The sequence below is a fragment of the Lutjanus erythropterus genome, chromosome 2 (genome assembly GCF_056507025.1).
Source record: "Lutjanus erythropterus isolate fLutEry1 chromosome 2, fLutEry1.hap2, whole genome shotgun sequence".
NCBI classification, from domain to species: domain Eukaryota; kingdom Metazoa; phylum Chordata; class Actinopteri; order Lutjaniformes; family Lutjanidae; genus Lutjanus; species Lutjanus erythropterus.
Window position 1 is genome coordinate 24,004,833 of NC_139318.1, and position 24,153 is coordinate 24,028,985.

The 24,153-nt window shown below is 39.4% G+C and overlaps 2 protein-coding genes across 2 annotated transcripts in view; both read left to right on the forward strand.

The window, feature by feature from the left end:
* The window catches only part of tex264a (testis expressed 264, ER-phagy receptor a), a 95,879-nt gene extending 88,785 nt beyond the window's left edge, over positions 1–7,094 (forward strand). Inside the window, exon 4 of the mRNA XM_084733671.1 lies at positions 6,506–7,094. Coding sequence (XP_084589797.1) covers positions 6,506–6,885 — 380 coding nt within the window. The 3' untranslated portion in view covers positions 6,886–7,094. The remainder of the gene's footprint in view (positions 1–6,505) is intronic.
* A 4,260-nt stretch (positions 7,095–11,354) lies between these two features.
* grm2a (glutamate receptor, metabotropic 2a) overlaps positions 11,355–24,153 on the forward strand; it is a 43,598-nt gene continuing 30,799 nt past the window's right edge. Inside the window, exon 1 of the mRNA XM_084733682.1 lies at positions 11,355–12,337. The gene's annotated coding sequence lies outside the window, so the exon portion shown is untranslated. The remainder of the gene's footprint in view (positions 12,338–24,153) is intronic.

Here is a 24,153-nt window from a genome sequence, read left to right on the forward strand (position 1 = left end):
TGGACATTTGTTCTGTTTCTAACACCACTGGGAGCAGTAAACACACACACAAAAAATGAAAACACTTCTATGATAATCTAGTGATCACAGTGGGCACTGTGATTCCCACCCTACGAGAAGCTTGTTAATCTTTTGAGGACACAAACCAGCCCCAATGTAAAACAGACCAGTGGGCTTCATTTTTACATCATCTATACCAATTTATACCATTAATAAATGGCCACTTTATCACAGAAAGCCTCAGGGGAATTCCCCTGCAAGAATAAGACCGGTGTTGTATAGGTGTATATACTTCATGTCAATTTATTTGATTATGAACAGTGTATAATTACATATCATTAGCTACTAATGGTAAATAAAAGTGTGTCATGATTGTGGGAGGTATCACTTACCATTATAAATGGCTTTAACATTATAGACTATGTTGAAACATCAAGTGTGTTTCCATCCACCTGTTTTGATGTGACAGAAATAAAAAAAAAACCATCAATATATTATAAAAGACTTTTGCATTTGAGGTGAGGCTGAGGTGGAAAAGTGACAAAATGCAATGGAAAGACACTTAACAAATAAATTATGATGTATGAAAGATCAGATCTGTTTGGAATGTGGAGGAGATGGAAACCTTCCTTAAATAATAACATGAAACAAACAAATAGATGTCATATTTACATCATGTTTTCCAGATTGTTTGACCGGTGCTTTTTTAATCACAAATCTTGTTACACTCTTTACTTCGCTGTGGTTAAGGCATCTGACTATGCAATCAGTGCCACCAACAGTTATTTTTGATGGTGCCCTACTACTACATGCTCACATTAGCATATCAGTGGTGGACCACTACCCTGTCAGTCGACATGGTTCTTTAGCTTCTGATACTGTCTTTGCAGTTTCCAGATCCTTCATAAATATGTTTTTACGACAGTGGTGTAACAGTAAATTGCACTCTGAATCTGTAGGGGTGCCAAGTTGCAAAAAAAATGCTAATTCTTGCTTAATAGAACTTTAAATGCTCCTTTCTTCCACTCCTAATTTGTAAACAAGAAGATACGTCTACTGTATCATGTCTTAACTGCTTCTCCATTTTATTGTCGCACTTTTCTCGCCATCCACTCTGCCTCAGATTCTCCAAACTCTCAGCATGCCTCAGCCCTGTCTGTGTCTAATTACCTCCTTAAAAAATCCTCTCCTCTGTTTCAAGCAGTTTCAAGAACAAGACCTTGATTCTCTGCTAATAATCCCAATGGGCCCAATTTAGCAACTAATTTAGGCAAATGTTATCTAAAAGACTTTCAGAGGCACAGCTGGCTCGCTTCAACCAGGGTACCAATTTCAGGGGTTGCTTACAGTTGTGGAGGGGGTGAAAGTTGTCCAGTGCGTTGAGGCTCTTCCTTTGGGGGCTGTCCACCCAATTACCCTAAATAGACCTATTATTTCCCGTAAAATTCCTTGTATTGTAAAACGAGTCTCTCTGGAAAAGTCATTTTACTGCAACATGCAAATGAAATATAAATCACTACATCCTCCCTCTGCATTTTAAAGCAGTACCTCTGTGTCACGTTCACACTGGACCAGTTCCACTGAAGAAGAGTCCCAATGGTTTTGTTTGGACCTGCTAACTAATCAACAGCCCATAAATAAAAATTATAAATAACCTAAATGGGCTTCACATATATAATATTCTTCACTGCAGACAGGATCAGATCTGCTAAATGTGATAATTAGATTGCTGAGTGATATTGAGATTCGAATGAATGAAAAGGAAAGACTGACCTCAGCGAGGAGCTTGGAGACTCCCTGTTTATTGTATTTTGGTCCCTGGTGACACATTTAGTGCAAACACACTTTGATGTGTGGATGAGATTTATTGGGAGTGTGAAAGAAGCAGGGAAGTAGCGCGAAGAATAGAGTTTTAGTGTCCTGTGGGATAGTCAAGTCAACTCAAGTCAGATTTTATTTGTGGAAATATTGAGGGCAATCATTTTAAACTAAATAAGATATACTATTTAAGTTAATTAAGTATATTTCATAAGAACAGGAACAGAGACAAAATTATCATGACACATAATTATTTAAATTTAGGAGTCATTTTGGCATAGAGCTTTCAGATGACGGGTCATTCATCTTAGCTTGCTCACAGCTGTGAAGCTTCTAGAAATTTGACTTGAAATAATAAATATGCATATTTGATATCAAAGTCAATGTCTCACTCTGCATCCACAAAACCGGAGTGAACATTAATAATTATTGGAAAACCTTGTTCAAAAACTGCTCATTTTGCTGTTTAGTCTAGTGTTTTTTTTAAAGATTATTTTTTGGGCTTTTTGCCTTTATTTAGACAGGGACAGCTGAAGATATGACAGGAAAGGGGGTAGAGAGAGGGGGAATGACGTGCAGCAAATGGGCTGCAGGCGGGAATCGAACCAGCAACCGCTGCAGAGGACCAACAGCCTCAGTACATGGGGCGAATACTCTACCAACTGAGCTACGGGAGCACTCCTAGTCTGGTGGCTTTCAAGCTTTTTGTGCCCAGTATACACCACAGGGCAAGCCAACATCTCAGGGCACATCTGTATTCATATCAATGTGGCAATCAGAGGCCAGTCTGAGTTTCCACAGTGTGGGTGGAAAAAAAAAGAGACATCAATCAATCAGGGCCTTTGATGTGTCAGACTGATAATTCCCAGCATCCTATTCAGCAACTGCATGTACAGCAAAAAACGGGGGTTCACGTTAACAAGGTTTTTAAATGATTTTTTGGGAGAATGTATAGAATTTGCCCCTGAAAATCCCACAACACACCTGGATGTGCCTTGGCACATTGTTCGGGAACCACTGGTTTAGACCAAGACTGTGTAGGATCAGATCGTGTTTAAGGAATGTCCTGCTGTGGACAGGGGCAGCAGCAAAACACTTTTTAGCCACCTAAAAAAAACTCTGTTGAAGTCTACACTATATTTAGAATATTCTCACCACTTTACTTTGACATCAGCAAGTCCTTTCTGACATAGACTTTGTGACTTGTTTTAGTCAATGGAGTCTGGAGTGATATAACAGCTTCAGTCGTGCCCATTTGCTTGGAGGAATGAATTTTTTAAAGATTGGTTTGCAGAATTAATTGTCTCATTTTCATAATATATCATGCCCAGCTGAAAACCCATATCCGGAAAGTGAACAAAACTTTAAAGCTGTAATGTGTAATATTTCCATATTAAGATTTCTAAAAATACTAGACTTATGTTAGGTATTTTGTTTAGTTATATACCAACAATGTTCAAACGCAGAGGAATCAGTGATTTATTCAAGGTAGTGGTCTGTTTCCTAATTGCCAGTAGTTGCTATAACTTCTGGGAAAACATGGGATATACATATGATATATGTTTCATAGAGTGAAGCAAACATGACTGAACGTTAACAAAACTGTAATATCACCTCATCCGTTACTGTGATTTGTACCTAAGTTGTGCCAGATAGACTTTCACTGAATGTGGTCATTGTTTAACAGTGAAGAAAACAATTCCCATGATCCCACGCTACCTCATGACATCATCAAGCTATGTCTTTTGTTATTGTTTTAATGAGAGAGACCCCTGGCAACAGAACTTAAATATTGTAGGTTTAATGAGAAAATTTGAAGTTGGATTAAAACAAATTTTCTCACGCTTTTCACATCCTTATTATTATGTACAGAACCTAAAATAGTTAGAAGGCAGTTGTAGATTTGGGTTTCCAGTAGCTTTAACAGTTGTTGTGATACAGAAAACAAAAGATTATTTTTACATTTATACATTTGGGTTATTTTTTGTTCCTCACATTCTTGTCTTCTGCCTCTGAAGTCTCTTCTGGAAAACCAAATGTGGAAAGCTCACTGAGTAATATCTGTTATGTAGGTGGGAGATGTGTTGTGCCTCTTATATTTATAAGTCTTGATTCCTGTTTTCCTGTTTGTAATTTTTAGGCTGTCTAACCAACAATATCATTTTAGTTTGGGTTTATTTTGTGTTTATCTTTGACCTTGCTGACACAGAGCTTTTCTTTGTACGAACCTTTATTTAAACCCCTCTGTAACATTTTCACATTGCTGGATTTTCTTGCAACTTCTGCTCACAGCTGTGCACATTACAGCATTTATCTTGTGCTTCTCTAACACACAAACAGTAGTGAGGATAATGAATGGCTATTCGTTCACAGAGAATCATAGATCAAAGGCCAATTAGGATCAGGTTTAGTCTGAAAGCATTCCCCAGCTGATCATATGGGTGAGGAAATCTCCATCAATTAAGCTAATGGATGTTCTTCATGATGATTTCAGATATGTGTTATGAGCTGTAGATGGCGGCCACAGGAACCTTCTTCCCCTGTTAAGCTATACTTAGCTTTACAGTAGCACAATATCTGGAACATTATATTCAAGTAATGACAAGTTTTTGAGTATATATAAAAGATCGTATCTCTCTTTAACAATAATGATCTGGCTCTTGTTAGCTCTGCTGACACAGAGACTCTAATGAGCTTTAATAACCAGGTTCAGACTGAAGGTATTGAGGTTGGTGCCATTATAATAAAGTATTAACTGAAAGTTCTCTTAGACAGACTTGGTGCATTTTAAGTGACCAAAGAAGAAGAATTTTCACAACAAATGCTATTTTGCACAATTGTAATCAAAGGAATGCAAGGAATGCTTTACAGCCTTGCATCATATTTAATGAGGTTTATTACAAAGCATGATGTTAATGACAGTTAATGTATTTGTTTCTCTATGAAAATAGTGATGGTTTTTAACCATACTCCCAGTGTTGCTCTACATCACAATTTGCGTCTGGCAGTCCAGACTCAACTCTCAACAATTAGATTGACATTTTCACTTTTTAGTGAAATATCTCAGCAACTATTGGATGGACTGTATTGTATGTATGCAGACAGACATTTATCATCCCTAGAGGATGAATCCTTGTCACTTGTCCTGTGAAATATCTCAGCATGTACTGGATGGATTGGTGCAGACATTCATGCAACTATGAATGTCAACTTTTAACCATGCATCAAAAGCAAGACAAAGCTTTCCAAAGTAGGTAAACTGGGCAGTTCAGTTACAGGCTGCAAACAGACTCAGCTGTCCTGTCACCACGGCAGAGCAGTCCAACACCTAAAAAGCAAATTCTTAGATGACCACAGCCATCTTCCTAAATCACTACTTTCAGCTGCTGCCATCAGGGGAAAGGTAGAGCCCCCTGTGCAGAGAAAAACATCTACAGAAAATCATTTATTCCTGTTGCCATAAAATATCTAAATCGGTAGACACTTTTTGAAGTCGGCCCACTACCTCAGCGCACAGCACTTTACCTCTATTTATTCTTTCTCCGTACCCAGACTCAGTCCTCACCATCAAGCACCTGTTGCTTTTCTTGAAATAGCTTATTTTGTGTCTCTTTGTAAATGTATTTTTAATGTGTTTTGTTTGGATGTGATACAGTGTGTTTTTTAATGTGCTTGTTTTTTTCTGCACACGTAAGCAAAGACAAATTTCTGCCATTTGCACACAAGTATTTTTTTTTTATTATTTTTATTCTATTTTATTCTGTTATCATTGGCATTTAGCTGAAAGCACTGCTGTTCTTAAGTACAACAGTGCTGCTTTTGCATGGTTGTAGACTCATATTACCATAGGTTTCTCCTCATAGAAAACACTTAGTTATCGGGCCACTGCACACTGTATCTTAAAATATTGTGTTCCGCCCCCAAGTGTCTCAAAGAATCGATAAGTGGAAACACCAACCATATCCAAAGTTTATTCACATGTCCGAATAGGCATCCAAACTGGAGATGAGACTGTGAGAAAATTTCGTATCATGATTATAGTGACTGATTGATTAAGTTCTTACACTTACAGGGATCATGGTGGTATGTTTAAAATGTGCTGAAAATGTTCAAAACGTACACTGAAATCCTTTTGCCAAATGTTATAGATCGAAAACCTCTCAAAGATTTGAAATGACATCCGCTCCTTTGTTATGTCAGAGTTTTCACTGACACAGAACGAGCCCACGTTGTCACTGCGTCTGGGGGACTGATGCTAACTTTGGTTGTTGTTGGACAGTTTTGTCTATGAATTGTGGTGATAATTAACATTTGAAATGGTACTAATTGTCTGGAATTTTACTACAGCTTATGGTGAAACAGGTAATCCTTTCATCCTTAATTCAAACATGTTTCTAATGTAGGGTCAATATTTAGGAAGTCTCATAACCATTATTGGGTATTTAAACTTTATTTTTCTGTGTGCTCTTCTTAATTATGGAGGTAGTACCACTTCTTTTCAGTCACACTTAGGGAAATCCTGCATTATTAAGTACAACATAATTAGCTCATAATAAATCAGTACACAAACACCTGTAGTTCCCTCTAATTGAGTTGTCCTTGCCTGAATCTTGTTAGTTTGTTAGATTGGTTTTGCATACTAACAGAACCTCCTTTATCTGTGTCTCTTTGCCGTGTGTTGCTGCAGGTGCAGACTCCCACAGTGACGTGAGTTCAGTGAGCGGCGGCGTGCCCTGGGACAGCAGAGAGACCTCCCTGGCTGCTTCCACAGCTGCCTCCCTGGCCTCTTCCCTGCCTCTCAGGGACGTAATGGACGCAAATGAAGACATTAAGCCCAGGGACCAGAGCGACAGAGGCTCGAATGAGTCTATGGGCAGCGGCTCATCCTTTGAGGAGCTTGACATGGATCAGGAGGAGCAGGAGGAGCAGGAGGAGGGGGAAGACAAGGAAGATGGAGAGGCTGAGGAGGAGGTGGAGGAGGAGATTCCTCAGGGTGAAGATGGAGCTACAGAAGCAGCTGAACTGGTGGCTGAGAAGAAGGAGCCCTTGGGAGGTGGAGAGGAGTAGGGAGGATGCGGAGGAGATAAGGGATGAGGCCATGTAACACTGGCATGCTAGAGAGTTTCTCAGTCGTTGCTCTTGCTGGTTATCTGTCATGTAATCTTGTTGGTGGATCTAAAGCTGCTCATGCCATGACCAACATGCCGTATTTCTGCGCCTCCTAATTCCTCTTTTTGAAGCCTATACTTTTTGTTATACTGTAATCTCATTTTTTTTTTAAATAATTTCTGATCCTATATTTAAATTCTGTCAACATAGAACAACAGACAACCCCCATAGAGTTAAATCCTCTTGAGTAAACCTGATTTCCTCTGTGTGTGGTGTGCAGATAACAAGAGGCGAGATTTGTTCAATTCTGTATTTTATTTCCAACTTAAATCATGTGAATCACCACCTTTCCTGTGCAGATTAGAGGTGACTCTTCATTTTAAGATCAACATCAAAGGAAAGACACTGACACCAACTATCCAGGATCAACATACACCATCTTTTTGCTCATGTGTGACAGTTGATGTTGTACCCAACTCAAGATCATGTCCTGAGGGATTTTTGTGTGTTTATGTGCATCACCTGACTTTGGTGTCTAGATATACAGTAATGATTGGGTGACAGTGTTCAAGAGCTAATGCCTAATGGACCTATTTCATTGTGCTTTTAATTCACACAGGGGAAATACTGAAGTCTGAGGCAGAATAAAATCAACTGTCATCAACATCAGTGAGGACTTACTGCAGTAAAGTACCATCACAGAAGCCTCTGGGTCATCATGACCAGGAATGAAATGCAATTCAAAGATGTAAACTTTCTCCCTTGGATACTGTACAGAACATTTTATTGTCCAGCCCAGTCTTATGCCAAAGCATGTAATAATCCACCAGGAAATACAGTGTGTGTCACGTTTCGGCTTGCCTAACACTGACAAGTACACGCATGTATGAAGATGATGTACCAGCAGGGGGTGATAATGATGGGAGCAAGGGTTTAAAGAGCGAGGACGTCTGCGTAAAGAGGAGGTCAGTTGGTGGGGGTTGATGGGTAAAACACAGGACTTTGACACAAAGAGACCAGAGGTTGGTTTCCGTTTGAGGCAAACGGTTTTAAGGAAGAAGTTATTTTAAAGTCAGTGTAAAGGAAATTCAGAAATATTCTTTTATGTATGTTATACAAGTTAGAAAATAGTTGCCGAAAAAATGTGAAAAGACTGAGATGAGATGATGAGAAGACCGGTTCTTTTAATTAACCCGGTTCCTTTCATTCATCAGCCAAAAGCAAATCGATTCATGAAGAAATGCCCCACCCCTACCCCCCTTGACGATTTGTGTTAATAATTCAACTTTGGCTGGGTGGTTATTAACACATCTTTTTGCGGTGTTACAAACTCAGAACACATTTACGTGGACTTTAACCCAAACTATCACGAACCTTCCTAAATCTAACGAAATTACAATGGTTCTCAACAACCTTTACCGGATGTTTTGTTTGTGTTGTTGCAAACATGACTGTAATAATGCATATACGTGTACTTTTCATCCCTAGGCAAGGCAAAACGTACCACTGTCATGGTGGACTGGTGGGTCTATTACACTCTTTGGTGTGATACTGGATTGTATTGTTACACTGCGCTCAGATAATTGCTTTACTTTTTTAATGTAATGTTCTCTTCTATAGTTGGTTTATTAAACCACTCTACACTTCTGTCCGTAGCCAAATCTCACTCACTTCCAGAGACTAGTTGTGATACAGTTTGTTTGTAGGTTGAAGTTGTAGGTGCTGTGAGACATTGGAAATGATGTACAGCACATTGCCATGGTTGTGTCTCTCTGTCTGTAATAAAGTTTTCAAATGAAAAGTTCAGTTGACAGGAATGAGTTGTGCATAGATTTTGTTGCACAAACAATTAAATAACCCTCATTCTTTACTCATGTCTGTTAAAGAAATGACCTCAATTTTAAGTTTTATAACACAAAGCCACATCATTACTGCTCCACTCTGAGGACATCCATTTTTATTTGTCTGTTTCCCAACAGAGACGGAGAGATGTAACAAAGTGTGGGTGGCGGTGGGACATTGTTGTTCAGAAGTTATTGATGAGGCACTAAGCGCTTAATAACTTATTAAGCTCTCCTTTTAACGCTAACTGCTTCCGTGGCTTCACATTGTAATGACTGCCTGTGCTGCCGCTGCTTCTTTTGGAAAGACACAGGCATGGAATTCAAAGCTGAATAAAAGAAAAATGTTCAAGAAAGAGCCAATAATGGCATAAAGTATTTTTCAGTGCAAGTTGAGCAAATTAAACAGAGATGGTTTCCCTGGCACCCTTAAAAAGTTTTTTAAAATGTGCACAAAATGATATGAAAAATGTTATTGTATCTGAATCCTGTCACCTCAGCGGGATCCGCATTGATCCGAGGAGAATGCTCTCAGTGAATGAGAGGTTTGGCATTTGTGTCACAGTTTATTTAATCAGCTCTGTGTACAGCAGAAGAAGAAGAATAGGCTCCAGCAGACTGTTGATATTTGATGGACACACATGTTCTTTAGCCAGTGGTCCTTAATGAGCATCATGACCTATATGTACAAATGTTTTCATTCAAATCAACACCATAACAGGCACAGTACATTTTCTGATTACACACCAACAACCAGAAAGAGAAATGTCCCTTTTGCTCCTGGGGAATATCAGCCTATTTCACATATATCATATATTACAGATATATCAGATTATATTTGTGGTCATTTAGAAACATTATGTTTAATGTTTCCACTAGAGAGCACTGACAAGTTTTATTTTTCATCTAGAAAACATGCAGCTCAGTACATGTCTTTGTCACAATTCTCTAACAAAACAACTTGAAGTTCCAGTGTGTGACATTTTCTGGGCTTTATTGACAGAAATGTTATATAATATTCATACATTTGTTTTCATTAGTGTAAAATTACTTGAAAATAAAAATTGTGTTAATTACCCTAGAATGAGCCATTTATACCTACAGAGGGTGCAGGTCCTCTTTCACAGAGGCCACAATGTTCAACCACCATGTTTCTACAGTAACCCAGAATGAAAAAAACAAATACTGTCCCTCGACATGGCCTTTACGTTTTTTTTTGCTAGATTTGCAGCCTCTGTAGTTTGTCCTATATAATTCAAAGGGTAGACTGAGGCGAGTTAGTTGCAATCTACAGGCTCACTACAAGATGCCACAAAATGCAACATGCTGGTCCTTTAAAGGATCATTACCAAAAATGTTTATGTTGCACTTAGAATGAGTTGATTGCGCTTATAACTTTTAAATTGGAACAGCTTCACAAAATTATGTACCTACAACTAAATTTTAAGTAACCCTAATAATTATATTGATTCTCTAGATTTTTTTAAAGTAAGGTCAACTTGTCAGGTTTTAGAGTGATATGTTTGTGTCTAAAATAAATATCAACTGATATGCCATGACTATTGGATTATTTTAAACTCTCAAATATTAATATTTGTATGTTCCTAAGAAATTTTGCATAGGTCTGGCTTTTGTAGACTCTTCTAAAGTGAAGAAAAGAACACAATCCCTTGATGTTCACGAGATACAGACTTGTGGCTTCTACAGGAGCATACCATATTTTCACAATCTCATAGCTCGTGGTCAGTCTACGTTGGATGGTTACAACATTATGGCCAATAATCTAAATCCTTCATTTGGAATATGAATGGGATTTTCCCTCCCAGAGCCTCATGCTCGAGTGACATCTCGTTCCATTATATTCAAAAGAAGGCAGACATATCTACAGCTGATTCTTCCAAAACTCAGAAACGCACACAAAACAATTTAGATAGATAAATACCAATACAGGAAAGAGAAAAAATGTGTCTTGTTGATTTTTGCTGTGAACTATCCCTTTAATTTCTCCCCCATCTTCATATCTTTCTGTTTCTGCGTGTCTACAATATAGAAACGAATCATCACCCCTTATGTTGGGCATCGACTAATTATAACACATCGCCCTGCCTGTTCATTCCCAGACCAGAGGAGAAATTCCATTTATCAGGTTTTAAAATATCTCAGCTGACACTCAGTGGGTAACATTTGTTTAGTGATTATGAGATTGGTAGCTGTTCTGCCTACAGAGGTGTGATCAGTCTGCAGGGACAGCTGCCCTCACCGCATGTCTGTTGCACTTTCACTTTTAATCCTGGCACCCCAACCTTTGTCCAAAGGCAAAAATGAAAATCAGCCTGGAAGAGACTGCGATGACACACTGGGTCAACGACTGATTTAATTAATTGTGAAACCCACGGGGGTGTCATGCAGCTTTGGGGGCACGCAGATTATTGCCTTCCCGTGATGTTAATTATTAATCTCATTACATTGCACGTTGAGAGAGACAGATAGAGGAGGGAGAGATGTCTCAACAAACAAATTTAGATGCCGAGCGTTGCGTGTCTGATGCTGCTTTTCATGGCAGCAGTAGAGGAGAGGGTCGCAGCTCAGCCTCTCAGAGCGCATGTCCCCTGCGCGCCTCGCTGTGCCATCTGGGACTGACCTCACACTCTGTCTGTGCCGTGTCACAACTTGTCGGCGGATCCCAAATAAAATTTGCACCGCTGAAGATAAGTATTCTCCAAAGAATCGTTATTTTGATCATTTGAACCCCCCCTCTTGACCGTTTGAACAAATAGGGGGCGACTTTTACACTCTCTACCCACTGATACCCACATCCAGTAGCAGAACAAAGCGACTGAAAGAAATCTTTTTCATTGAACTCTAAATTACATAATGGTAACTTGCCATAGGTGCGATGAGACAGAATATCTCTAGCAGTGTTGGTGCGTGGAGCAACTGCGCTTTTGTTCAGGGGTCTAAACCTTCTGAGAGTTGAGCTCTCCCAGACTCATCTGCAGCAGGATCATTTTCAGAGTATTGTTGCCAGTTGCTGAAGATTTTGCAGCTCACTCGAGTAACAGGTAGAATTTAAACTTTGTGTCCAATTGCCAGATTTCTTGAGCGCTAAAGCATATCATCTGGCATCCTATCAGACTCCTAAACGTCACATTTTATTCTATTCTGCTCTTTAAATTGATGATATCTCTTCACCGTTGCTGCTCTAGAAATGAAACGCCTTTTTCCTCCATCAGCACAATGAAGTGGGCGTCAGTTGCATTTGTTTTAAGCGTGTTTTAGGAGATTAATGTGACTTTTGAGCGTGTGGCAGCAGGATCACCAGACCTCCAGGACTGAACGGCTCATCTTGTCGGTGTGGTTGTGGTGTTTTCAGCACCGCGGACAGCTGCTGGCGCGCAAACTTCAGCCAGCGACGCTTCGCCTCCTTCATTTGATCAGCTGCTCCGCTGTAGTTCACCGCCGCACAGCCGGTTTTTAGGCTTACAAACTGCTGCAAAAGAGGATATGCCTTGGGTTAACACGATCCATTCATCGCACGGCAGCGCTGGAAACTGAGGAACCCTGTGCAGGTAAGAGATGTGAAGGCTGTGTGTGTGTTTTTTGTCTCCACTGATTTGTGCGTAAAATGTGCATTTTTGTGAACTTTAACGAGCTGGTTTGAATTTACTGAGGAGTTTCCGGTAAACTCGCCCTTTTTTTTAAAACCATGTTTATAAAATCTTCGTAGTTTTCATCCTTAAAGTATTGTCATACGCGTGTTATTAAAAGCGTAAAAGTATGAAGGAATAAATTGGTGCGCAATTTGTCATTTTTTAAGATGTTATTAATTTTTGACACCAGCACATTTTTTTAAAAAGAATTCCGTTTGTTGACCAGTATTTGTGGCTACAGATATGTCTACTTGCTGCACAACCCTCCACATGTGCGAGGCTGCTGACAAACTACTAAACAGGCGCTGCAGTACACAACAACCGCCATGTCTCCAATCTCGCTCATTTGTGTGATAAAAAGTGGGAAACATCGCAGAGAAACTCGTTTTAAAAGTGAAAAACTTGATAATTAGTTTGTGTGCCACAGGGTGTTGAAGAGAAGACAAATATCATTTCGTCTGGTTTCTATTTTCGCAGTCATTTTTTTAGTAGTTTGATTCTCCTATCAGAGGATGCTCAGAAAATTATCTCTTTTTTCTTCTCGAAATAAAATAATCCACACTGATAGAGGGACATCAGTGTAGATTAACATCACACTGTTGTAAATGAACATGAGAACAGTGAGATAATACTGCGTGTGTGGCAACAGATAGAGTGATTCCGTGTAATTCCTCGATTATCATATCATCAGGAGTTTAAAATACATTTTTAAACACATGAGGAATATAAATGAACAGCCCAAGGCGCAAATATTTGGAGGCTGCGTCGCTAATACTGGACAAAGTCATTAAGGGAAGCAAAATGTACTGTGGATGCTTCCTCCAGTCCCAGGGGCATCTGTGCTGCATGTTCAGCAGATAAAACACAATAGAAAAACCCCCTCAGAATGCAGTCTAATCAGTTCATTCAACATACAGAGTCACACAGAGACAAAAAAATCAATTATTAGTAAAGTGTTTAATCCACCCTTATTATATCATGCATCTATTTCTGAATTTCTTACGCAGCACAATGAAGCATATTGGTAAATGTTCTTCCTGTAAGACTGAGAATCTGAGATGAGGTGCGAGCCTGGCGCTCACAGCTGAAGATGTTGATTACAGTAAATTATTCAGGTCATGGCTGACTGAAGAAGACCATGCTCCACTGCCATCATCTGAATCCAGAAGTGAAGAGTAACAGGAGGGGGCAAGGCTGTCTGACCTGTGCTCCCTTTCGCAGCTCAGCCCTCAACGCAGTCTGCCTCACCTGTTACTTTTGACTTGATGCTGCCAGTGCAACATGAGGACCGGGAACCCAGTTAATTAGTTTGGGTACTGGACGATCAGAGCTGGGCTGCAGTGTCTACGAGTTCTGGAACAAACAAAATGACTCATTATCTGCAGAGAGAAACCAAAGCAGCACAGGCTTTTTCTCAGATACATTCACTTGTATCAGCTTAACTTGAATGCCTGCCTGATCTCTCTAGTACAGACAACACTCTTAGAAATAAAGGTTCTAACTAGAACAATATAGCCAGGGGTGTAGTACTAATCACAAAGGGGGGTAAACTGTGGATTAACTGTAGTTCACCCACCTTGTTTCCCCTCATTGATTGATACAGTTGATCTTAACATAGGTGAGTAAATGCTCAGCCTCATTTCAAAGAGGGGGATAAACTGAGTTTACTGCCACTGCTATACCCCTGCACATAGGGGTTTTCAGCTTGTCCCCATAGCAGAACCATTTTTGGTTCCTGGTAGAATCTTTTATAAATGATATGAAAGATTTATGAGGATTTATTGGCAGAATACAGCAGAAATTTAAGATAATTTTCACAGGTGTGTTTTCACTTGTGTGTAATCACCTAAAAATAAGAATCTTTGTGTTTTTGCTGTCTTAGAACGAGCCACCGTTTGTCCTGTGTGCTTGGACAGAGAGGGTGAGCTGAGCGGTATACTTAAAAAAAAAAAAACTTTTTATAGTGGCTGCATGTGCTTTATATTAGCTTCCAACTATGTGATTTAATTCCTGTATGATGAATCACTAAGGTCCTATCAAAAAGGACAGCTTAATAGCTCACTCTTCCATATGTTCATGTATTTACTCATTCACAGAAACGTGCCGGTGAAGTTGGCAGTTGGACGTCTGCCAGTATCACCCACAAAAAGCCTTGTCTATACTGTACACCTGACACCCATAACATCTGCTAAATCAAATATTTAATGTCCCTCTGCACTGTTGTAAATGAAGTTATTTATGTAATGATTTGTATCCTGTAGGTTGATAGTACCTCTGCACTAGTGTTAATAAGACAGACGTGTGTTATGTGAAGGGCACGGTGACAGCGAAAGAATGACAGAAAGCAGAGTCTTGACATTGAATTTTAGAATAAATGGAAATGTTATCTCAAACGGACACATCCAATAAGTGAGTCTGCTTATCATTCACTTAAGATGCAATCCTGATAAAATCATTTTCACATCAAACATTAAACTGAGAAAAAACACTGTACTTCCAGTAGATTTCTACTCCAGTAGAAAGATTTAAAGATGGATTTACTCAAGTAAAAGCATAAGGAAGCTTCCACTTAATTAATGATGTGCGCATGACTCTCAGATTAAAATTAAGTGCTGCGCTGACTGCAAATGACTCATTCCTATTTTACATTCTTTGAGTATGTGTGAGAGGTTCCTAGGTGAGTTCTGGGTCATCAGCTGCATCAGTGATTTCAATTGTGAGTAATAATGAACTGTTGATTTCTTCTGCTTCTGCAGCTCATGTGAATACTCGTGTTTTTTTACACGTCAGGAAAATTTTGGGCATAAAAATATATGTTTATCTTTGTGCCCCAAGCCTGGATAGATTTCTGACAGGTAGTTGGTTGATAAAACTATTCCTGTCAAGTCACTGGAGCTGAAGCTGTCTTTACTTCTCATGCAGTTAATGTACTGTGAAAAGAAACTGTTTTGAAACATCAGGAGTGATGGAACTGGTGGCAACAGATCTGAGGTCGATGAGAGCATTTAAACTGTCCTAAATTTATCAGCTGTGACTGTTTTGGGACCCAGTGTTGATGCATTAAACGTGCCTTAAAGGAGCAGTGTGTAGGATTTAGTGGCGTCTGTTGGTGAGCTTGCAGATTGCAAACACCTCATCTCATCTTCCCTCCAAGTGCGTAGGCGAATCAGTGGCTGCAAAAAAACCCCAAAGGCTTTAACTAGAGCCAGTTTTTGGTTTGTTCATTCGGAGCTGCTGTAATGAATGAAAACTTAGGAATATTACATTCTATTTCTGCCACGTTCTGCCAACAACCTCCATAAATCTTACACACTGGACCTTTCACTTAAAGCAATATATCTCCTTACAACTCCCTCCTCCATACGTTGTCCATAAGTTATGAGCAGCTCAGCTGAAGTGACTTTTCCCATTCAGAGTGTTTCATTTTAAAACTGTCAAGGGGCCTGAAAGGGAAAACTACAGTATGCTACAGTCTACAGTCTAAAATTATCAACATAATGTTGTGTATCAAAATTAAGTTTTATCTTAATATATGACTTGGGAATCACCTTGTAACTAACTAGATTCACCTCTCAATCTCCTTTGGGAATCAGTGTATCTGTTTGAGTTACTGTTTGTGATTGTATGTGGCTGTTATTGACTTTTTAGCCATGCGATTACGTTGTTTGAAATGCCAACTAATTTGACAATTAATTAATAGGTTTGAGTCTTTTTAAAGAAAAAAATCATAATTTCTGTTTCCAGCTTCTTAAATGTGAGTATTTTCTGATTTCTTTTGTCCTAGTGACAAAGTAAATGAATTATCTTTGTGTTGTGGACAAGCAAGGCATTTTAGAACACAGTTTTGAGCTTTCAGAAACACTGATCAACATTTTTCACCTTTTTCTGACATTTTATAGACAAAACAACTAACCAATTAATCGAGAGAAATCAGCATATTAATCAGTAATGAAAATAATTGTTGGTTGAAGCTCTAAATAGTTTGACATTTTAAGAAATATTCTTATGTCCATTTTTATCTCCAGAGAATAAGCTAAGTACAATGATATTGCTCTTATGTCTGTCTCTTAAATATGAAGCTACTATCAACAGCCAGTTAGCTTAGCATAGCATAAAGAGTGAAATCAAGCGTTGAAGAAAATGTGAAAACTTTGAACTGGTCAGTGGGCGGGGCTCGTTCACTCAGGGGCACGTTTAGTCTCAAAACAGCTTTGCCACTGTTTCCAAATTGAACGACATGTTTCCTCAAAACAGTGTACAATGATGTGCATGGAAATATATTTTCTTAAGTCTAATGGGTTCGTCACAGGCGTTACCCCATCAGCAGTGATGTGTATACAAAGACTAGAGACATTTTGGTTTCCAGAAGTTCCCCGACTTAAGTGTTAGTTGATAGCTGAATTTAAATATAATAATATCATGAGAAAAAAAGAGGAGGGAATACAATGACTCTCTGAAATAGAGATAGAAATACCACTATGTAATGTTGCATGGTGGTATTTCCCCCAAAATATTCATGAATTAGTCTGAATGCAATGAAACTGTCAAATTAAGAGAAATTCAAGCATCTATTTAAAAACAATCCTTACTGCCCCGGGATATTGTTTTTTAGTTATATAAATGATGCAATTTAAAAAACAGAAAAACTAAATGTGCGTTCTCATCTCATCACATTTGAGATAATATAACTTTAATTCCCTCACTAATATCAATTGTCAGTCCAGGAACACCACTTCTAGTGATTTCCCAAAATAATTCATGGTGTTTCAGGCCACTTTCTTTTAACATTGTGGTGGTGCGATGATGAATAATGCAGAGATACAATAAAAAACCTCTGAAACAAAAGCACCATACATCCATCACTGTGTTCTGGCCAATCATAGGACTGGCAGTAATGATCTCTGAGAGACAAAGAGAGAGGATGAATGTTTGATGAGGAAGGCAGAATGGGGCTCCTGGGAGGCGAAGGGACCGTTGAACACATGCAAGGGATTCCCCCTTTACAGGTGCAGGGAGAGGAAGAGATGGATGGGGGGAGGTGTGCTCTACAGTCAGCTCTGAAAGATGGAGCAAGCTGTTAAATAGAAGCATGAAAAGCATACATAGAATGAGCTGGATTGTATGATAATCAGGGTCTGAATATGAGGTTCACTGACTGACTGTCTCAAGTGAATGTAAGCACAGCTGTGTGACAGTGATGCAGCAAACCTCTCAATTGATTCATGTCTTCTTAATTGCAGTAGCTGCTACTCAAAGATGCTGTGAAACAACCTCCTCGCTCTTTAATTGCTAATTGTATAAATGACCTTATCAGAAAAGGTCAGCGGTCGTATTTTTGGGAGACATTCATTGTTTTACTGATGTAACTTCAGTGGACAGCATTGATCCAGTCAATTTTCCACACAAAGTTACCTGAACTGGAAATCACACACTGGTCTTCAGAAATAATCCATGTAGGATTTCCTGTAAATGTCTGGTTTTCAATTACTATATTAAATACATCATTTTAGCTGATTAAATAGTCTGAAGCACTTCACTGGGGTACTTCTTTAAGTCTGTGTTTACTGTTTGAGTCATTATGAGTAATTCCACAGAGGCTGGGTGAGAAAAACTTGAAAATGCTTTCATAATAGATGGAAATACATCCAATATGGATACATATTGGATACAACCTCTAAAATGTCTCAGATTTCCCAGCAGTTGATTGGATTGTGAATGCAAGATAAACATGGAGAACCTAAAATGAGATTAAAAAACCTAAAGTTCGCATTAGTTGTGCCAACAAAGTGGAAATGAACTCACACCTCAAACACAGAACGCAGTTGTTCTGTGTGCCTTGTGAGGATGCATAAAGAGAATCCAAGAGTATATTCGATACACAATATTACAGTCATTTTTGAATTGATCAACAGGAAATCAATGTTTTAAGGCTGGCACTATGCGTCTGTGAAGTGCACTGCATATCCAGAATGCATACTATCATCCAACATTGTTTTGAGGAAATAAACAGTAGTATATATCTTTTTGGACACGCTGCTCACTTGCAGACAGTCTCCTTGCTGGAGACTTGTAACCATGGTAACCCATCTTAATGATGAACTCATTTAAAAAATATGTAACGTCTAACAAAGTGAAACTTTACATACATTTATGTTGAGGTATTACTGATGTTACACCAGAGCTGCCTTAGTCGCTATCTTGTTGTCGTTGTCATCACTACTGCATTGCATTATGGGATATATATGTCTGTATAATGTCTAGTACTTGCATACCGTAATATTTCCTGGCGATAATATACACCTCTTGGTCTACTGGTTTCATACTAAGGTTTTGGATATACTGAAAAACACATCCTGCCATAGTTTATACAATAGCATATTAGTATGAAATTTAGGATGCAGCCGTACACTTCTCTGTGAATCTACCCAGACAAGGGTGTTATGGGTAACTGTAGGTCACAACTGTGGGTCTACATAAACACCTCCCAGATTTTTCAAAAAGCATTGCATGGACATTAACACCAAGCAAACTGATCAGTTGATCCAACTCCTGTTGGGAAGCGGTTTCAAAACAGAAAAAACTTACAATGTTACATTTTCAACCTGTTCATATGTGCCTATGTGTTTACTCGGGTTTATCAAGCAATAATGCCCCAAATGCTAAAGCATCTCAAATGTGCCAGTTTTCTAGTCAGTAGTTGTAGTGCTTAACTCTATAGATGCCTTAGTTTGTATGTCCTTAGTTTATTCTGTATGCATATGCATATGTCATAAAAAGACCAAGAACAAGTCAGCGCTCTCCAACTCATCTATCCTGTCTCAGCTTCAAACCCATTCATTCACTCCTGTATTTGCTGGGGACTAGTTAGCTATGGATTAATATATGTATACTGTGGTGCTCTCATGAGTATCTAGGATGATATTATTCAGTGCAACCATGAAGCTCGCTGATGTGTTTTTAATAGTTTTTGTGACAGTGAAAGAGGAATAAAACAGAGGAATAAACTATATTTGGCATACACATTAAATACTTAGCGGCATAAATTGTTGGTATTGGGCTTAGTGTGAAACTAGCTGACAGTAGAAAAACGTAAAATCTCAAGAGATTCAATCAAGCATAGCAAACTATCACAGTTTCACGTGTCAAAGGTGCTTCCAGAATTCAAAGTTTCATGCTTTGTTCGTGCTCAGTAATTTGTGTGTGTGTGTGTGTGTGTGTGTGTGTGTGTGTGTGTGTGTGTACTCACTCTTGAGTCTTCTTTCCCATTAGCAGACCATTTTCAGTCTCCCCCCACCCAGGACCATTCTCTTTGTCAGCTGGAAATGTGATTTTAGGGAAGCCTGACTCCCATTACCTTTGCTTCCTCTTAGCCAGCCTCCAAGTCATTCCACAGGGGATCTCCAACCTGCTCACCCAGGCTCAGGGCTGCATATACAGTAGATGACCTCCACTCTTCAACACTTGCTATTGCCTGGGGGGATATTACCATATTAATGCTGCACTCCACTCCTGGGGCAAATGAGTATCATAAAAAAAAAGCAGCCTAGATGGCATCTTTCTCAAACCCCACCCTCCTCATCCTTCTTCCACTGCTGCCCACACTGTCATCCACTCTTCTTTTTCTTACTTTTTTTCTGCCCTCTCGCATCTGCTATCTTTTCTTGTATTTTTTCAGCCCCCATCCACTCCTCCCATTCCTTCACACAGTCTGGTTTGAAGTGTGTAAGAGGCTGGCAGGCTTTACACTCTTGAATTAAAAAGGCCATCTGGTGAAGAGGGAAACAGAGATGGCTGCATAGGAGGAGAAAGGAAAAATGAGAGGCATAGTTTTTCTTTGAAGTTAACATGTAGACAGAATCCTGGGTGGGATTTTACATGGAAAGTGTAAATATTACTCTTAGCATCTGTCATTTACGGATACATGCTGTATTTTGGGATTGCCTCTATTACAAGAGCTAGAAACAGAGTAATACCCACAACTAAAATATATGAGTTTGACATTTTGCAAGACACTCTTGTTTTCTTGCCAGGAGTTAGATGAGAGGATCTATACCATCCAAGCGGCCTCTGGGTGTGCCAAAAACTGCATTTCCTTGAATGGCCACTTGTTTTGGCTCCAAAACTGAGTCGATCCCCAGAGAATACCCTATAAAAATGCCCAACTTGATAGCAGAAATAAATGTTTGCAGCAAAATGCCTACAGCCTGGTACAAAAACAAAAACTGTTTGAATAAGGCTTAAAGTTAACTGATAATTAAGGGTGTAATGAAGGGCTTAAACAGTTTGAGTGAAAGGTGGGGACCGTCTCCAGATGGCTAGCTGCTTGGTAGCTTCTTGCCTCAACTCCACCCATGCTCTTCATCTTTGCCCATTTTAGGATTGACCGGGATGACGATGGACAGAGCCACCACACTGTGAGCTTCAAACAGCTCCTCAGAAACCTATGGGTGATGTCATAGACGCTCCATCCACTAATGATTGTACTGTCATGTCTGTACATCAGATATGAAGCCATAGTGCCACCAGCTGGTTAGTTTAGCTTAGCATAAAGACTGGAAATAGCTAGCTTGTTTCTGTCAAAAGGTAACAATGTCTGCATACTAGCACCTTTAAAGCTCACTAATTAACACAAGTATTTTTAATGTGCACAGTAACCAAATGGTAAAAAAAATATTTTTTATTTGGGTAATGTGTTGGATGCTGTCTGGAGGCTGCCAGTTTTTTTGTTGGCCCATTATTCCAAAACTCTGTAGTTAAATAGTCCGAACAGTGTCCCACTGCACTGTACTAAAAGTCCTTTTATCTGACAGCCTGTTGTCCTGAAAACAAACGGCCGTTGCCTCAAAAGCCCATTGCTCCAAAAATGCACATACTTATGCAGTTGTCAGTTCAGTGACTGTGGTACCTGTCCAAAGTGCGTAATCACTGGGTATTTGTCCCGAGTAGGCGATCTTTCTGGCTTTACAACAAGCAATATTTCAAGTGATTTCACTGTTACAGACAAATTTCCAATGTCAGAATAAAATCATGAGAGTTCTACCCAGTGGGTGCGTGGCCCCATCACCTGAGTTGTTAGATGGGTTTGCTTTCACGACAGCGGGCTCTCAGGCAAATAGAATTTTCAGTTCAATGGGACGTTTTTTGGACTATTGGCATTTTGAAATAATGACCTGCTGAAATGATGGCATGGCTCGCTACTTCTTAGTCGGCAGAAATAATCCAGGATGTGAATGAGATTATCTGACACACAACCCAGTGTAAAATTTCAACATGGCTTTTTGTCTTTGGGTTTTATACTGATTAAACAAACAACGTATTAGTGTTAAATAGTTGATTTGTGACTCTAAATTGCCCATAGGTGTGAATATGAGGGGGAGTGGTTGTTTGTTTCTTTGTGTCAGCCCTGTGGTGAACTGGTGACCTCTCCAGGTTGTACCCTGCCTCTTGCCCAATAGAGTCACACCCCTTCCGGTGTGCCCCGTGGGACCTACATTTGGAAAAAATATGAACATTATTCTATGGCAAGAGAAATATTATTTTTTGATTCTGTTGGAACTGTGCCACAAATTGCCAATGTGTTGTTTGTCAATTTAAAACATAATCTACAAGTCAAGAAAGATGAAATTTGTCATAGGTTTGTTGTAGTTAGGTTTTGTGCGAAACCACTCAGTAAACTACATCTCACCCAATATACATCACAGCAGCCTCACTGCCACTTGTAATGTTATCTTTTACCCAGAGATTGCTGGTCATTTTATCAGTCGTCAATAAAAAGAATAAGTAAGACATGATGTTGTGTGACTACATCCCGGTGTGAAAACACGCAGCGGCTAACGCTAGCTTTTGGAGGGAGAAAGTCATGGCATCACTTACACGACTCCTGGGTATGTAATCTTTCTAATTACGTGTCTTCACAGTCTTACAGTTCAACAATTTTATGACAAACTGCAACTTTCTAAACTTGTAAAATTATCTTTTAAATTTACAGACATCATATATGTGATTTGCAGCACAGTTCAAATGGGATCAAAGACTAATTTGTCTCTTGCCATTGACTATAGTTCATATTTTTTCCAAAGTCAGGTCCAACGGTGGTCGACCAGAAGGGATGTGACTTAGAGACTCTACAGATAATGAATGGATGGATGTTAAATAGATAGATTGGGAGTTGCTGGTGATCAACATTTGTTACCTTTGGACAGAGCCAGGTTAGCCATTTACCCCAGTTTTCAGGCTTTTTTAGGCCAAGCTAAGCTAACTATCTTGTAGTGGTAGCATCATATTTAACAGAAAGACATGAAAGCAATTTAAGTATTCTCATCAAACCCTAAGCCTTGGCAAAAAAACAAAAAAACATATTTCTAAAGTTGTCAAATTATTGAGTATGATTGTCTAAGCGTCTGAGTGTCTAAAAGTGAGGATAAACTTGTTTTGGCTTTAGAAGCATTCTTCAAAAAAATGTAGCATGTAGAGATGATACAGGGTTTACCAACCTTTACTACTTGTGGCTTTGCACTGACAGAATATGTGAAGATTTTTCTATGTGAAGGTTTTCTCAAAGGCATGTGTTTTCTATGAATAATAGGCTGGATGATGGAGTTTAGTGAACAAAGACAGAGAGAGAAATAGAGTCCATGGGTGAGATGGAGGCCTCCTGTGGGAATCCAACATGGGGTTGGAGACTGACAATGTGTCAGCCAGAAATCCTTTTGTCACCATTTTCTCTCGAGGCCGTGCGCTTAAGTGCTTCACCAGTGTTACCGCCGACAGTTTTTTCATTGCATAATTCTATTCAAAATAAACACATTTGGTCCGCTTACAGCTCAGACTTGTAGTTTCTTTCACCATTTGGGCATTTATAACTTGTGTGGCATTGTTTCACAGGCTACAGAGCTACAGTAGAGCCAGAATACACTCCCCAAACATTAGAACAATCTTGTTGTACACAATTGTGCTCCTCCGCTTGTCTGCGGCTGCCTTTGTATGCCAGGGAAGTAGTAGTGACTTGGCCCATATGCGCAGGCTGTTGCAATGGACTCTCACTTGTTGACAAGCCGCTGAAGGAGCAAATGGAAAGCCTGATATCCACACACTTATTTTGTGTGGAAGAAAAAGGACCTTTTAAGCTTCACTGACGGATCATCAGATGTAATGCAATATGTCACATCCTGTTTCTTCTTAAGACTGCAGTTTCTGAAGCCAGAAGCCTCTCTAAATCAACAATTCTTTATCAAACCAGTAAGAAAACTAATGTATCAAAGATGAGATATTAAAAGAAAATCTAAACACAGTAGTGGTCTCAAACAAAGGCTTGTATGATGCAGTCACTGGTCTGTGTGGGATGTGTTTAAAAAGCAGAATAGGAAAAGCTCTGACTCTGAGTCAGATCAGTTCGGTCAGTTCACAGTGCAGGCTTCCCAGTTCTCCCACAGGACCAGTCTGACCATGCACCATGCATGGTCAGACTGGCCCACTTGTCCCGGTCTGTCTTCCACTTCCTCTTCACCCTCTCCATCTACTGGCAAGTTTCCATGGAAACAACAGGGAGAGAGAGAGAGATGATAGAGGGAGAAAGACAAGACAGAAACAGAGAAAAACCCCAAAGAATGTGGCCTGCAGTCTTGCTCCTGTTGAGAGCTATACGTTGCTTTAATAGGTGAGTCGGTGTTTGAGACAGAAAGAAAGAAATATGAGTATTAATATCCCCCTGCTATGGTTTCATAATCTCTCATCAA